This window comes from Anarrhichthys ocellatus, unplaced genomic scaffold (assembly GCF_004355925.1).
Source record: "Anarrhichthys ocellatus isolate YVR2014 unplaced genomic scaffold, GSC_Weel_1.0 scaffold69, whole genome shotgun sequence".
In the NCBI taxonomy this organism is placed as follows: Eukaryota; Metazoa; Chordata; class Actinopteri; order Perciformes; family Anarhichadidae; genus Anarrhichthys; species Anarrhichthys ocellatus.
In genome coordinates, this window is record NW_022280099.1 from 610,446 (window position 1) to 627,007 (window position 16,562).

Here is a 16,562-nt window from a genome sequence, read left to right on the forward strand (position 1 = left end):
CACACACACACACACACACACACACACACACACACACACACACACACTACTGTGCATGTATTGTGTTTTGTAGCTTGTTATCACGACTCTGTCTCTTGCCCCCATAGCGCAACACAAACAGGCCTAAGGTGTCCCCAGGTAGTACTGCCTATCATCTCCCTCCCACACACACACACCACAGGATATGAGAGGGAATATACAGTATATACACACATACACACGCATAAATACACCAACTTATCCTCATAAAAAGGTTCGTTACCACTCAATTTTTGCACGTTTTCCTACAAAAGTCCAGCAACACGCGTCAATTCCCACGTGTTACTGCATGAAGTCTTCACAGGAAACAACTTGGTTAGTTTTAGGCAACACAACGACTTAGTTAGATTCAGGAAAATATTTAAAATAACTTTGGAAGTGATTACGTGGTTTACATACAAATTGCATGAGATCAGCCTGAATACACATAAAAGTGCAAACTCACATCGTTTCCTTGTTAGTGATTATTGACTGTGAGCATGTGCAGCATCACTATCGGGAATTTAAGCAGTGTTGTACATGACACATGATTGTCCTTGAAATAATCAAGTTAGACAAGAGAAAGTCTTTAAATGACATTAAACAATACAATAAAATATCAATAATATGAAATATGAATAATAATTATTGTGCTCCACGAGTTACGAGAGCCCGAAGTGAAGTCTTAAAAATCAAATAACCCCAAAGATATTAAACTTCAATCAGAGAAAATGGAAGGAAGCAAATGGTTCCGTTTGAGAAGCCTGTAAATGTTTCATGTTCCACTGGATCAATCCAGACATTCCTTCATCAACTAATTGTTCCGGCACACACGGTAAAGCCAATCCCACCCGTGCATACAGGCCTCTACTGCTGCAGCGTTAGCAGGAAAGCTTGTGGACTCAGAGTCCACTCCTCTCAAGAGCGTGTTGGTTTTCCTCTGTTCCGCAGAGTCCACGGAGAAAACCCTCCCTCGATTTTCTTTAGTGCAGCTCCGACTTCTCCGGAGAGACAAACACAGCAGTTTCCTTTTTCCTCTTAACTTGAGCGATTCATTATTTACCAGACCGGGAGGAGAAGAAGGAAACGAGACTGTTCATGGATGACTTGTTCTCGTGGCGGCTGCACCTCGTCCCCGATGCTGCTGCCGACTCCCACAGTTAACGTATACGACGTACATACGAGGAAAAGCATAGACAGAAATAATAAGATGCGCTTCAAAGCACACGTTATTTGTCGATTTAAAAGATAATTCTGCACGTCAACAAAATGGTAGTTTAGTCATAGATTTGTCGTGGTGACTTTGATTGACAGATGGTTCATCCAATCATCTGTTCCAACGACGGCTTCACAGATGCTTCTGTGAAACAAATCTCCTGCTGCATGTTTCTATTTCAGAGCCATGCAGCAGCAGGACACGACGATAAACAAATCAACAAGCCCTCCAAATAAAACCACAAAATACGTCGGTTGTAACTTGCTGTAATTTGTCATAACTGCTAGAAATGACTGCTGGTTAAAGTGCGTTTGTGTTTAGAGAAACCTCACGGTTTGGGTTAAAACAACCAGCCGCTCTGACTGATACCGGCTGATTGAACAGCTGTTATCAGCCTGTTATTAGATCACATTTCAATGAGTTCATCACAAAAAAGAGAACGACGCTGAACGACAGAAGGCAATAAGGTCTCAGAACGTATTAACCTGCTTTACATACAGTCATATTAAACCTGACATCGTGGTAATACGCTGACCTTTAACGGGCTGAAAATAAACAGATAAATGCAATTAGTGCACGTTTCACGGAGCGCTCCTGATCGAGTCGAGCCTTCAATTTGAAAGCGCTTCTTTCTCTCTGCCTCTGCTCTGCGGAGTGACAGCCTCAGTTGCAGACTAAAAGGAGAATAAAAGACTTGCGTCTTCGCCCTTCTGAGGAGGAGAGATGTGAGGAAAGTAAAACAGCGAGCGCAGACTACAATCAGCAGGGATCTGCAAGGTCGTGGCTGCTTTGGTTTTTTACAAGATCTGCTTCCTTTCGAGTCTCCAAGTGATGTCACAACTACTGGGACTGAACAGCTGGATGTCTTTCGTCTCTCCTTGTTCAGTTTTCATAAACCTAACGTTTGTTTTGTTGCCTAAACTGAACTGTACGTAGTTCATTTAAGCCCAACCATGATGTTTGTCCTGAACTCAACTAAGTGGTTTTGTTGCCTAAAACCTAACTTTCGTTTTGTAACGTAATATATGGACAATTTGTGTCCTTGTAAACGAAACCAACGGATTGTTTTTCGTGGTGTGTGCTCCGTGAGAGCTTTGCAGAGGTCACATTTGACTGGAATGAGGACACAGATGAGCAGGCGAGTCAGACGAGAACAGGCCAAAGTCAGTTTGGAGAGAACCACTGATTACTGTGTGTGTTTGGGATCTGTTTTATTGGCCAGTGGACATCTTGTTCTGGGAGCTGAGGTTTGTCCTGCAGCTCTTGTTCAGCCTTCTTTTGCAGCACGCCAGTTAGCCCCGCGGTTACGTTTCTATTTTTAGCCCGGGAAAGTTGGGGCTAACCCCGCAGCCGAGCAAAGGCTTCAGCCTACTTTAGATCACACCACAGTGAGGTGATAGCCACGGACTACATGGCCCAGAATGCCTTCCAGCCCTTGGGGCTAAGTGTAATAGATACAAATATTGACACGAAAGCTGCTGAAACGTGTATTCTGCTTTTCTTTTCTGTCAACACGACTGTGAGCTACATCAGCGGTCTGTTAGCAGCACGTCATTGGTGAGAATGTTTTAAATGAGAACGAGACACTGACAGAAGACTTAAAGTCGGCTGAAGCCCGAGAGCACACAGATGGCCTCTTTGTGCGTGTGTGTGTGTGTGTGTGTGTGTGTGTGAGAGAGAAGTCATGTATACTTTTCATAGCGTGTGATGAACAGAAACAGCTTGTGTATTTCTGGTACGTGATGCATTTTTTCATTATTTTTAAGAGCAAACATCTGCAGCTTGGATGACCTAAAGACTTCAGTTCCTGTTATTTTTTATTTTTATCCCAGATGTGAACAAAAGACACAAAGATGGAGGGAAATATCCCACCAAAAAAATAAGTAAAAATAAAGCGTCTGTCAGAGAAAAACAGTGAGAAGTGGAGGTTTGACAGCAGAGCTTCCTCCACGCTGCCTGGCTGTCAATAATTACTGACGGTACTATCTCCAGCAGAGAGAAGCCTGCAGCCCATCCTGACCTCTGACCTTTTCAAAACATGAGCATCTACTGCTCCACTGGCTTTTTCCTAACATGCTGAAAGAATCAGTGAATCCCACACGAGAAGATCTTCTGCACACATCGATGTGGGAAGAAAAAAACCTAATTAAAATAGATCAATAAAAAGGCTGTTTGTGTGTGTGTTTCTGTGTGTATTTCCACGTGTATTGTGTCTGTGTTTGTGTGTGTGTATTGCTGTGTGTGTATTGCTGTGTGTGTATTGCTGTGTGTGTTTCCGCGTGTGTGTGTGTGTCTGCCTGTGTGCCTGCGTGTGTGTCTGCGTGTGTCTGCCTGTGTGTCTGCCTGTGTGTGTTTCCGCGTGTGTGTGTGTGTCTGCCTGTGTGTCTGCCTGTGTGTCTGCCTGTGTGTCTGCGTGTGTGTCTGCGTGTGTGTCTGCGTGTGTGTCTGCGTGTGTGTCTGTCTGTATTTCTGTGGCTAATAAACGTAAACTTCCTGGATTCCGAGTGCGAGGTGAAAAGCGTTTGGTTTTTTTGCAGGAGGGGTGAAAAACAACTTCCTCTCAGCGATCAATTAATTATCACGCTGAGCTTTGCTCCGCTGCGAGTGAGTGAGCAGAACGAGGATTCTGTTTTTGGGAAGCTCAGCCCTGAGCGAGCTGCTGGTCAGCAGCCTGTTATGAAGAGCTTCTGACAACTCTGCTGGCAGATTACGTCGTCTTCATCAGCCGGAGTGTGTGCGTGAGAGCACGTGCACACAGACACACACAAAGTCCCGTATTCAACCTTTACCCATTATTTGCTCTCTTTTCTCTTTTGTTTTATCACAGATTTTGTGGATTTTCCTGCAGTTTAATGGTGGATGTTTTTCTAAAGGTTTTAAAAACGTATCTGAAATAACGTCAAACATTGTGATTTTTTTCCAAAGATCCTGAAAAGTTGAAGCTATTTCTTCTGTAACGCCGTTGTGGACAAGTAGAAAACGGAAATACTCAAGTAAAGTACCAGACCGTCTAAACTGCACTTAGTGACCGTCCTCCTCTGCCCTCCTGTCTGCTTGCTTTTAAAAAATATGCCCTTAACAGTCACTGTATACAGATTCTACCATTGTGAGACAACACACACACACACACACACACACACACACACACACACACACACACACACGAATAATCCAATAGAGGGCTGATAAAAGCCTCCCAGTCTGCAGGCTCCAGCCCCAAAGTCCATCTCTCGCAGCTCACAATCTGTCTGGTAAAAGACACACGGTGCAGCATGTGCAGCCTCGCAGCGGGCTTCTTTAACAGCTCCTCCAAGTTCCAAAAAAACCAAAACAGCTACAAGTCTGTTTGCTGTTTACTTGTTGTTTTAGGTTTCTAAAACTCTGCAGAACAAATGTGAACGCCCCCAAGACAAAACCCGGCGAGTTAACTGCAGCCAGTTCCGCCTGCTGTGGATTCAGATCATTCTGTGCTGGTGCTGCAGGCCGGCAGCAGAAATCACCGGCCAAGTAGAGAAATATTCAGGGTTTTATCAGACGACTGAGGGCCTGAACAAGCAGGAGTGTTTTAATGAAAACTGTATTAACATTTATTAATTTTAACCAGAAAGCAGGCCTCAGACAACATCTATATAACACAAAACAAATGGATATAAAGAGTAACAAAAGGCCTTTGTGATTCATTTGTAGGTTAATGTATTTTTTGAACTGCTTTTTGTTGTTAATACTTAAAGATTGTGAATATTACAATGCAAAAACATTTTCAGAACAAGTTAAAATTTTCAGAGCTGTTGCACCGCGAATAAAAGGCATCAGCCAATCACGTTGCGGAACAGGATGAGTTGCGCTTATATTTGTAAAACAACAAACAGGCTCCGTAGTCTGAAACCAAGACGGCAAACTGTATTACTCCACTCCCTCCGTTCTCACCTTTCACAATAAAAGCCCTAAACATAGAATATTTGTAGGCGAGTATTTCACATTTTTTGTGTGTCGTTTATTCGACACTCCCCCGTTGTGTAAAGGCCTTTAGTTGTGATAATAATAGTGCAAAAATGCAAAATGAAAACACGTTTCTTTTCATGGATTCTGTCGCTACTTTTACTTTTCTTTTGCTTGAGGGATCATTACTTTTTGGGTGGGTTTCCACCATTTTTTGGCTTCTTTACTCTACATATCTAAACAGATGTGTTGTTTATCCAGCATGTATACTTGGGAGTTACAACACTATCTGGAACGTTTAAGTCACGTTCAGATGCGAGTGAAAAAGGTCTCTGATAAGATGCACATTATGTGAAACTATGAGCTCCAACAGGCTGAACAGCTTGTCCACAGTGCATCGTTAGGATCACCAACTCTGTGTTCCACTGCTGCAAACATTTGTGCCGATTAGTGTAGTTCCGTCTGTGACAGTCGTTCCCTGACGAAGAGAGAGATGCAGCGTTTTGTACTCGAGGCTAACGAGTCCCGTCGACACTCTGAAGCAATAGCAGCAAAACAGCAGATCTGCAGTGTTTTTCTCTGGAGGTAATATCTCTCTTTAAGACAGGTGACGAGGCATTTAACAGCCTGGAGGGAAGTAGTAAACAGAAGTATTTATGTAATCTGAGCTCTGGTGACTGGAGGTTTGGTGAACTAGTGCGCCGCACCTCTGGCTCACGCTGTGCTGATGCATCTCGCCTTTCCCTCTATTTACCTCTCCAACTAAAACTGCCACATCAGACTCGTCTGATGCTCATGAAGGTGAGGAACTAATGTCTTCTCTCTTTCCCCCGATACAAGAGTTCTTTCGCCTTCATATGTTGGGTGACTAAGCAGGGGATGCCAATCACGATGTCAGCTGTTTAGATCATACTAGTAACATACTGCATCATTTTATTGATTGTGATCTTTTTATAGTTTATTTTTAAAACAACTCTGTGACGTCAAATTGCAAACGAGCAGACGTTCGGTGATTCGGGATAAATTCACAGCAGACGTTTTTAGGACTGAAGCACTTTGTGTTGATGGTCTCTGTATCTCAGGCTGGACAGAAGAGCCCCATTAAACAAAACAACTCCAAATGAGCAATAACTTAAAGGAGTTGAGCTCCCATAAATACCCCCAAAAATATTTATTATCTAGCTCTGCTTCCAGGCCTTTTTGCATCTTAACGAGACTTTGAGAGTCAAACTGCAGACTTGTCTTTAATCACCGACAGTATCGAGCTGCTGCTACATCTCTAGACTCGTGTGACGGACAAAAAGAAACGTTTAACGACCTTCTGCCGTTTCAAATTACGTCCAAGAGAGCAAATAAAAACAGGAACACAGCTCTGTGTACTGTAACTGCAGCGTCTTGAGGAGTTACTGTACACACACACAAACCACCACTAAGGACTTTTATTTTGAAAGAAAGCCCACATTAGCACCATCTCATCAACGTGTGCATAGTTCATATTTCACAGCAGCTTTGGTAATTGCTCACCAAAAGCTGAGCTGGTACAAAGAAAACAATACATATGATACAACTGCACTGGGTTATAGGCTTCTACTTTTAATAAATTATTAATTAGAAAATCCAACAAAACTATCAGTTTAATCTTTTTGACCTTTGGTGAAGGCTTCACAGAAAGCGTTGATTTATACCCGACGGCTTTAATTGAATTGAAGGTAACTTGAGAAACTAAGAGCACGCTGGCCTGAGCTGTTATCTGCAGAAGGATTTGAACATTTAGAAACGTGAACACACAATGAAGTACTTTAAATCCCAACTTGACCCGTCCCCGTCTGTTTCATGACAAGTCCGCATTTCTGACAACTTTATCTTATATTTGTAGATGTGGCTGTAATTCCTATGACTGATTTTACTCACAGCTTAATCACTGGAAAGTGTTATTTACACCGTCCATCAACATCTGTTGATGCAGAGCGACGTCATAACTCCATCGATATATTGTGTAGTGTTTTGAGCAGTGATGTACAACAGACGCCTCAGGTTCAGCTTCACTTCTACATTAAAGAGATGAGAAAAGATATAATTCAGGTCTGGAATTAGATTTGATCTCCCAGACGTGCGAGTGGACTTCATGACGCTCCGGCCGTGTGACCATGGCCCCCACAGAGACCACAGTGAGGGCAGCAGCACAGCAGCTGATCTGCACTGGTGCCGAGATCACCGAGTGATTCAAGAGAAACCAGGTTTCAACATCAACCACCTGCAGGAACGATGAAGTGTGTAACTGAAGGTAGAATAAACACAAATCTACTGAAAACAAACAAAACACTAGAAGATAATAATCCTCATGTCTCGGCTCTGTGTTTCCTCTGTGGTGAGTTTACGGTTATTTAGACAAAACAAACATGATCACCAAGCAAGGATAAAAAATGTAATATATTAACTATAAATAAATAAAAAGGAAAATAAGAGTTCACAAATAAAAAGGCCAAAACAATTAAAAACAAGAACAGCTTTCAGTATTTAGTAAACACAAAGAAACTAAACTCTAATGATTCTGCTCTTTGTATTTGTCATTTGTTTGTATATATATTTTTTATTATCTACTTGCTACTATTACCTTGTATTATTAATATGGTTATGATTATTATTGTTTTTATTATTGTTTGTATCATTGTTGTTGCTATTGCTTATTTACTTTATTACTCTATAATTATTGTTGCTATTATCAATATTATAATGTTATTGTCTCATTTACTTTTCTACTTTTTAAATATATATTTTCTATTTATTTATTTTCCCCACATCTTTGGTTATTTATTACTTATTAATCCCACATTCATTACAAACATGACGATGCGCCTCCATCTGACGCGATGGGCCTCACATCTGACCCGATGGGCCTCCAATCTGACCCGATGGGCCTCCAATCTGACCCGATGGGCCTCCAATCTGACGCGATGGGCCTCCAATCTGACGCGATGGGCCTCCATCTGACGCGATGGGCCTCCATCTGACGCGATGGGCCTCCATCTGACGCGATGGGCCTCCATCTGACGCGATGGGCCTCCATCTGACAGGGCAGTGAGGTGACGATGGAGCACCGCTGCACTCAACTTAAACACTCTTCCTCAAAACACAAACAAGCATTTCGCTGGGGACACAAATGAGCATCCTGTCCTTCATAATTAAGAAGTATTCTTTTCCAAAAGTGAACCAAGTTTTCTTGGTAATTAATGCAAACCAAAGAGGAAAACGCTCAGAAATAATACACTCTCCGAGTCTAGTATCTCTTAGATGTATAATCTCCACAGACAGCTGTTTAAATACATGTTCTGAACTTATTAAAGGTATTCATAGTGATCGATTGATGAAGGTTCTCAGTGTCACTAAGGCCAGTTTCATTATGAGTATTCCCAAGTTAAATCAATAAATAAAAACTAGATGGATTTCTTCCTGAAGCCTACATGAACATGAGAGTGATAAGTCCCCTTTAAAGCATCCAATAGTGCTGACTGAATTCAGTATATTAAAGCAGACAAAGAACATTTTGTAAATACTGATGGACACTAGAGAGAATGTAGCTTTAACACATGAAGCTTTGGCTTCACTCAGCAGAACTGGAGGTTGCCGCCTGGTTTGAATGAAGAACCGATGTTTACCCGCACATATATACTCAAACATCTACTGTATATTACTGTGCCAAGTCATGGAAAAAACACTTGTTTAGGACTAAAATTCCCAAAACAAAGTAGTAAACAATAGCAGTAAAGTGTAAAGTTAAATGTATAATTGTGTATGTCTACAGAACATACATGTATAAGCTCACATGCAGACCCAGATGAAAGGCCGGCTAGATGAAGTACATGCATCAATAAATCATAATCTATGAACTTTCAACACAAACACAGGGAGAGAAGCTGCTGCTCAGAGCGAAGGGACTTCCTGCCGGGACGTCAGTGAGAGCCGGCAAAAGGGCACGAGGACATAATGAGGCAACCGGTATCGTATGTATAATTTATTGTGTTTTTGGAGGCAAGCTGAGAAAAAGACCTATCGAGCGAAGAAAAACAAGCGCAGGGACAAGTAAACAACAGCAGACTTGTGAGAGGAAAAGAGTTGTGAAGGAAAGGCGGAAATTGCGAGGTAATGTCAGGTCAGAAGGCCTCTGAATGTTTGTGTGCTCAAGCTTCTACTTTCAAACTCTGCTGTCCTCACGAGGTAGAGAGACGCAAAAAGCCACTCACCCATTTCATTCCCACAATCCCTTTGTTTTATCAAAATATCTTGCAATTCTAGGTTAATGTCCTTAACTTTAGATAATTTACTAAATGAACATCATGCTGTAGTGAAGAAGACTTGAAACTAGAGATTGAGACCATAAACTCATGTTTACAATGTTTACTGAGGTAATAAATCAAGAGAGAAGTAGAGTCATTTTCTCATAGACTTCTATACAACCAGAGGAGTCGCCCCCTGATGGACACTAGAGAGAATGCAGCTTTAAGACACTTCCGCATCGGCTTCACTCGGCAGAACCGGAGGTTGCCGCCTGGTCTGAATACAATGAAGCCATTTGTGTAAATAAAGGTCTGTGTATCACCATGTGTGATGGTGTATTTGGTTGTATTTGCACTGTATGTGTCTGTTCTGTACATGTGTCCACAGTGTTCGATACCTTACCCGCTTGCGCAGGTTGCAGGTGAGGATGAGGTTGCGGGAGAAGGAGTTGGCGAAGGCGGTGTAAAACTCCAGCACCTTGAGCAAGGCCTCCCTCTTGATGACGTGGAGGTCGCAGTACGTCAGCGCTCGGACGTTGGCGCACGCATGCGCCAGCGTGGTCTCCTTCCAAAAGACGTCGCCAAACACGTCGCCTTTACCTGAAGACACGAGAGATTTAATTATCGTTCAGCTGTTTGATGAAGAAGACACCTCGAAGCTAAACTGACCAGAGTCCAATCATTAACTAGGATGCTTTAGATTCACCTCATATGCAAAACATGCATTTACTCAATTCACTATCGACAGAAAATTAAACGGCATATACTTTGATGATTGTTTAATGGTTTAAGGCGTTTTTACAGGACACATGATGAACATTATTGTATCAAATTCCAGGTAGTTCAGCATTGATCCGATTTGCTGCATGTGAACAGAATATTTTTGGGGTTTTGGGGCCGTTGGTTGGACAAAACAAGACACCATCAAGACGTGATTTGTGGTTTTAGGAATGTAATTAACAGCCGAACACACTTAAGTAAAACTATCTAAATACAACTGTGATGAGATTACATGAATTACGAACACACAACCTGAAACGTACAGCCGAACAAACCGTATTACCTCCGACGTATCTGGGACTTCAACATGTACAAAGCAGCAATAGTGGTTATTTCAGCCACGGTAGACGAAAAAGTTCATGTAGCGGTGAGACGAATAAACAAACGATTCCGCGGTCAAACTCGCAGCGAGTCCTTCGTACAAACCTCTGATTCTCCGACACGAACCAAAACACAAGTACATCAAGTCACTGTGGAGCGCTGCCCTGGACTTTAGTGATGCGTGTGTGCGATAAAGTTAGTCTCTCAAGCTTCAGCTCACTAAGGAATGCGTCTTCTCATTTTATTTTTACCTTTACAGTTTGTTCGTATCTACTGTGACAACACCACAGAAGAAGAAGAAGGAAGTGAAGGTACAGTAGCTGGCATGTGCTGATCGAGAGAGGACATTAAAGAACATGGACCAACACGACACACACACACACACACACACACACACACACACACACACACACACACACACACACTGTTAGTAGTGTTAGAATATAAAGCGAAGGTTTGAAGAAGGCGGTTTGTGTGACGCTGATGAATTACAGGATGATTAGCTGGTCAGAAATCCACACAGTGCGCTGACTGTAAAGCATCAACCATAAACCATCCTCTGCATGAAGCACAGACGTCCTCGCATCTTTTTCTGTCCTTAGCAACCCTTTTTTACCTGGCCAAGTCCTTAGCAACCAGAGCTGCTGATTTCCCCATGTGCACCGTGCAAAGAACCGGTGAACAGGTCCAGCCTCAGACCCGACTTCATCCGAGTGGAATGAAAAGGAGCGAGACACGGCGGAGAAAAAGGAAATGTATATATAGACATGTTTTTAAAGTGTGACTCACAGCAGACCTGATGCACCGTCTGGTGTTCATGAACACTGGGATGACAAGAGTCGACTGAACAATAAAGTGGTGCGACGAATGAGAGGAAGAAAGGCCGGTGGTGGCATGTAAAGTCAGAGCAACGTGCGTGAGGAGGGCCGCACGCGTGCCGCACGCGTTCTTTCAGGTGAATAAAGCAGTTAAACAGATTTTACAGAAGGAAGTTGCTATTTCCTTGTATCTAGCAGCGCTTGAAGCACTCTGATCTGCTCTCCCTCTGTCGGTTTCAAACCGACCGCAGCCACCTGGACACTTGACTTATCAACTGCCAGCATATATATTCCCTAAATGCTAATCACCCGCAGCAGATCAACGCTTGTTTACACTTGTGAGCGTCTCCAGGGCAACGCCACAATAATAAGAGGATGAAGAATCATAATTATGAGCAGCGTCAGACGCGTCACACGTCGCCAAAAGCTGCTGCGTCTCATCCGAAGGCACTGATCCGAGAGCTTTTTCAACTAAACGGCAGAACCAGGTGAAGCACGAAATAGAGAAATAAATTATATATTTTTCAATAATATATTAATACTAACAGTACACTGTATTTGTTTAGAACCTTCCACACAAAAAATGCTTTAAAATAAGAGAAAACAGACATAAAGAGAACTAGGGGTGTAGCAATATACCAGTATTGAGGATAACTCAATATTTAAAAAGTGAAATGTTAATAATCATGTAGATACTCTGGCACCTCTTAAATCATTCATATTAACAGTTATGGTTACAGACTCTCTCCACCTCCCCTCGCTCATATTGTTATTGTATTTATTTGCCAAAAAAAGAGACAAAACGCACCGTAAACAAAGTTAAATTTGACTAAAAGCAGTTAATATCTTCTTTCACAATTTTCTGCAGGAAATAGAAAAGTTGTTCTTTTTCTTTTGGCCGTAACCGTGAAGCGAAAATCTGATATTGTGACAGCACTAGAATTAATATAACAGTGATGGACTGCTGAAGTTAATGGAAAATATGATGGAAAATGAAACACTTGCCAATAATAAAGCTGAAAAATGTAGAAATCAGTCCCCATATTTACATCAATAAACCTGCAGCAACATACCTCCATTCTCTTCTTTTCTACAGAAGTGCTAAAGATTTGAACTGTTAGGATGAAAACTCAGAAAGTATTTCACTTGGAGTGCACCATCTACCAATCGGTGATTGAATATAATTGTAATTATACATCACTTTTCCCCCCTGAAGAGATCCAGTTGCATTCTGGTTGTAACACGTAAAACAGGTCAAATCTGAGCTAATAAGGACTCAAATCTGTGTCAAACCTGCCATGAACCATCAACTCAGCGTTTTCCTGAGCTGACCTGGATACGATTTGACGAAAAGCAGTCAAAGCTGTCACAACACTCTGAGTAAGAGGCGTCATGCTGTCGCTAAAATGCCGACAGAGTGTGTGTGTGTGTGTGTGTGTAAGTAAGTGGATCTCATCCCCCACCCGGTGACTCAGGCAGAAGGACTCGTCTTGAATGAGGTCCCCAGAGACCAGCAGCTCTTTGCCAATTAGCCTCATGGACGTGGACGCAGGTCTCAGAGGTGGCGGCTGTGTGCACCGAGTGCGACACTTACACTGGGGTGAGAGGAACCGCAGCGAGGAGCTTTGCGATTGGCTGAGCAGAGATGGATGAATCGGTGTCGTGACCCTTGTCGTCACACCCACAACAGGAACCATTACTCATTATATTCTGCCTGACTCCTCGGGGGGGGGTGCTAATTGTTTGATGTACGCCGTTTCACACGGAAACTGACAAAAACACTCATGTACCCTCTCTGGTGTACTGGCATGTACTGTTTGACTCTAAATGGACCATAATGTACTAAATGAACATCATGCTGTATTGAAGAAGACTTGAAACTAGAGATTGAGACCATAAACTCATGTTTACAATGTTTACTAAGGTAATAAATCAAGTGAAATCAAGTGCAACCGAGGTTCTGCCAGGTTCTGCCAGGTTCCCAGCTTGCTCAACTGATAGAACACAAAGCGAAAAGGGGCGGGACTTAGAAAGGGTCAATTGTGTTTATCCATACAGAAGCAGGTTTAAAGGTTTAAAATAAACTCAGTTAAACATTCAGTTGGTCTACATGAGGATCAACTTATAGTTAACATTCTGACAAATGTGCAGATGAGACTAAATGCTGCGTCCGCCATCAGCAGGAAAATAAATTGCCTGTGGCCGGTCGTGTGTGTGTGTGTGTGTATATTGCTTTATCTTGCCTTGCAGCTCACCACATGTCGGTCCAGCAATCTCCGGCTGATACTTTCAGCTGGTGTGCTGATGCTGCTGTTGTCACCATATCTCGGAAAACTGAGCGGGTGGAGAAAGTTACACAGCTGCTGTGACACTGATCCACCAACAGCAGCATCAATGCCTCATTGGATTAGAAGGACTACTACCAGCATGTGGAGCACCCATTTAAATTATTATAGTAGTTCCACACTCTGTACAAATGTGGTCCCTGCCACACATAAACAGCTACGATGCAATATGTCTGACACTTTTTTCCAGTTTCAGACATTAACTGATGAATGATTAATGAGATCTACATAAATATGTTCACTGTCGGGGGGGAAAAAAAAGTTGAGTGACTCATTCTGTCGTCAACAAAAGAAACTTGATCTTCCTAAAAGTCCCAACGTGATCAGCAGCGTGATATTAATCATAACCACTTATGCTAATGAGATCATTAGTTAAGATAACTGATGTATTAATCATGCTTCTGCGTCTCGTCTCCACAACATATGGGCAGTGTTTCCCTTGGGATGAATAAAAGATGCATCTTATATGAGATTAAGACCACGAGTTCATTTGTAAAAATCTTTTATTCCCCAAAATGAATATGCAAACGCGGTCATGGAATGTTTCTTAAAAATGTGTGAAAGCAGTAGTTTGTGTCATGCACTATAAGTGCAAAGCCCACATGGATTTATAAGACAGTTAGTTGCAGTAGTGAAATAATAAATAATAACTACAAATAACATGTACCACCTTCACAAAATGTAAAAAATACAATCAAACTCGCATCTACTTCCTGACATGTTGATGTCAAGATAAAACACCTGGTGGTCATCTATGATTCATAGCACCAGAGTTACATAATAACTCATTTTAACATCGATACTGGACGGTTATGGCTCTGGATTTATTCGCACGACCCGACAATGAAGGCCTCACTTCAATCCCCCAGAATCTCCACCATCACGGATCGACTAGTTTTAAGTGCTAGCTTTAGCTGAGCTTATTAGCTTCCTTGTTGAAAGTTAAATGAGAAGATTGATACCACTCTCATATCGGTATGTTTCAGGGCGGGTCCATCTGCGTTCTTTTCCAGGTTTTACAAAAGGAAACGCAAAGTAAAATTACCGTTTTTGTCAATGGAGTCTTGTGCCTTTTGAGAGAGTGGTAAGAGCTAGAAAAACATATTTTAGCTAAAAAAGTACAACCTAAAAAAAATCTATAACAATTGAGGGGACGCTAGATTTACAATATTTCATGGCTTTACCTCGCTGTCAGACAACATTTACCGACAGGGAACTGAAGCTGTTATATCTCAGTCTTCAAAGCCACAAGACTCCTTTGACAAAAACAGTAATTTGACCTCACAGAACAGAGGAGTTGCTGGTCTACCGCTGAATCCATCGCTTAGTTTGTTTGTGTTATTGTGTGACTTTCGGGTTTCGGATCCGAACTAGCGTGGTGTCCACAGCAGTTCATTTGCATAGCGCCCGTGCCGGTACTCCCGTCTCCAAAATGGGAGCATAACAACTTCCGTCTAAGCTACTGTAGGATGCACACTGTCTGTGGATAAGGACACATGTAGAACGTCATCATGCAGAAACATACGGCAGGTCACGTGGGAGAACGTTTTCAGAAGGGCTTTGGAAAACAGCATTTTGATGCCAAAACATACGTACTGCTACAAAAATTGTAATATTCAGATTTGAATACATAATTAATACCAGTGGAAGGCTACAGAACGATATCAAAAACTAAATAAATAAGAGACCAACCGTTTAACTAAGAAGCTGTAGCCCGAAGCCCGATAGCATAAGCAGCTTGTCCAATTGTTACAACGGTGTTTATCCAGAAATCCGTTAGAAAAACGGTGCATCCTGTTTGGTACAAAACATTGTCAAAAAAAAAAAAGACAAAGGATACTTTTATATGAAGTGATAAGAGTCAGTTTCAAAGGACGATATCCGAGTCTTAAGATGCTCATAAAAAGCAGCGCTACGTTACGACATGTTAAAATAATTTCTCTTTCAAAAAAACACCTATCATCATTTAACCGACACTCAATCTATTCCTCCTCTAAAGTATTCCACATCTAAACAGCCCCACACTGATTCCTGTCACTGGATTGTTGTAATGCAGGCAGACTCGTATGTGGTTGCAGCCTCATCTCCTCCTGTTCACCGCTGACATACTGCCTGCTGGGCCAGAACATATTGCTGTGTGAATAGAAGGCCAGACTGAATTCCCCTTCTCATAACCAAACATGAATAATGGATTAAGAAATTAATCAGCTCATCATTTTTGGCAAAAGAAAAGAGTGTGAGTGAATTTTCTCGAGAGCAGGAGCAAAGAAAAATCATCAATAAATAATTCAGGCTAAAGGTCTGATGGTGTGTGGTCGTCTCTCCATCCAGCTGTGCCGTCACTGCCAGACGGCCAACAATTTATCCGAGCTTTGATAGAAACAGACGACTTTCAACTAAAAATAAACCCGAGACAACGCCGAAAGGGAAAAGTGATTGAATATTTCTTTTGTAAATATGATTTTAGCACATTTAATAGGCTATAACGGATGGTTTAAACAATCCAAGATACAGTAGCCCTACATGGATATTCAACCCATGATGTGAAACAGCTTAATAGCCTAATGGATGCAGCTGGTTTGGATTAAAGCGGTACTTCAGGCAGTGTCGGGTCATTCTCACATTAATATAAATCATTTCTCATAAGGAGCGTAGTTAAAAAATCCCGGGAACAAGATGCAAAAACTAAAGCCCCAAAAGCAACATCCTAAAACTCTTCAATAGATCTCACATCATGATAAAGAACAACAACATAATGATGATATTTCTACAAGTTTAACTTTGGTAAACTCTGACAATCAAACCTTCTTTAAGTCCAGCCCCCTTGAACGCAGCTCTGACACCTTGACGT

General features: G+C 41.9%; 1 protein-coding gene across 1 annotated transcript in view; it reads right to left on the reverse strand.

Moving 5' to 3' along the window:
* Positions 1–16,562, reverse strand: part of LOC116397588 (potassium voltage-gated channel subfamily H member 5-like) — a 51,661-nt gene that overhangs the window by 19,201 nt on the left and 15,898 nt on the right. Inside the window, exon 5 of the mRNA XM_031873139.1 lies at positions 9,851–10,047. Coding sequence (XP_031728999.1) covers positions 9,851–10,047 — 197 coding nt within the window. The remainder of the gene's footprint in view (positions 1–9,850; positions 10,048–16,562) is intronic.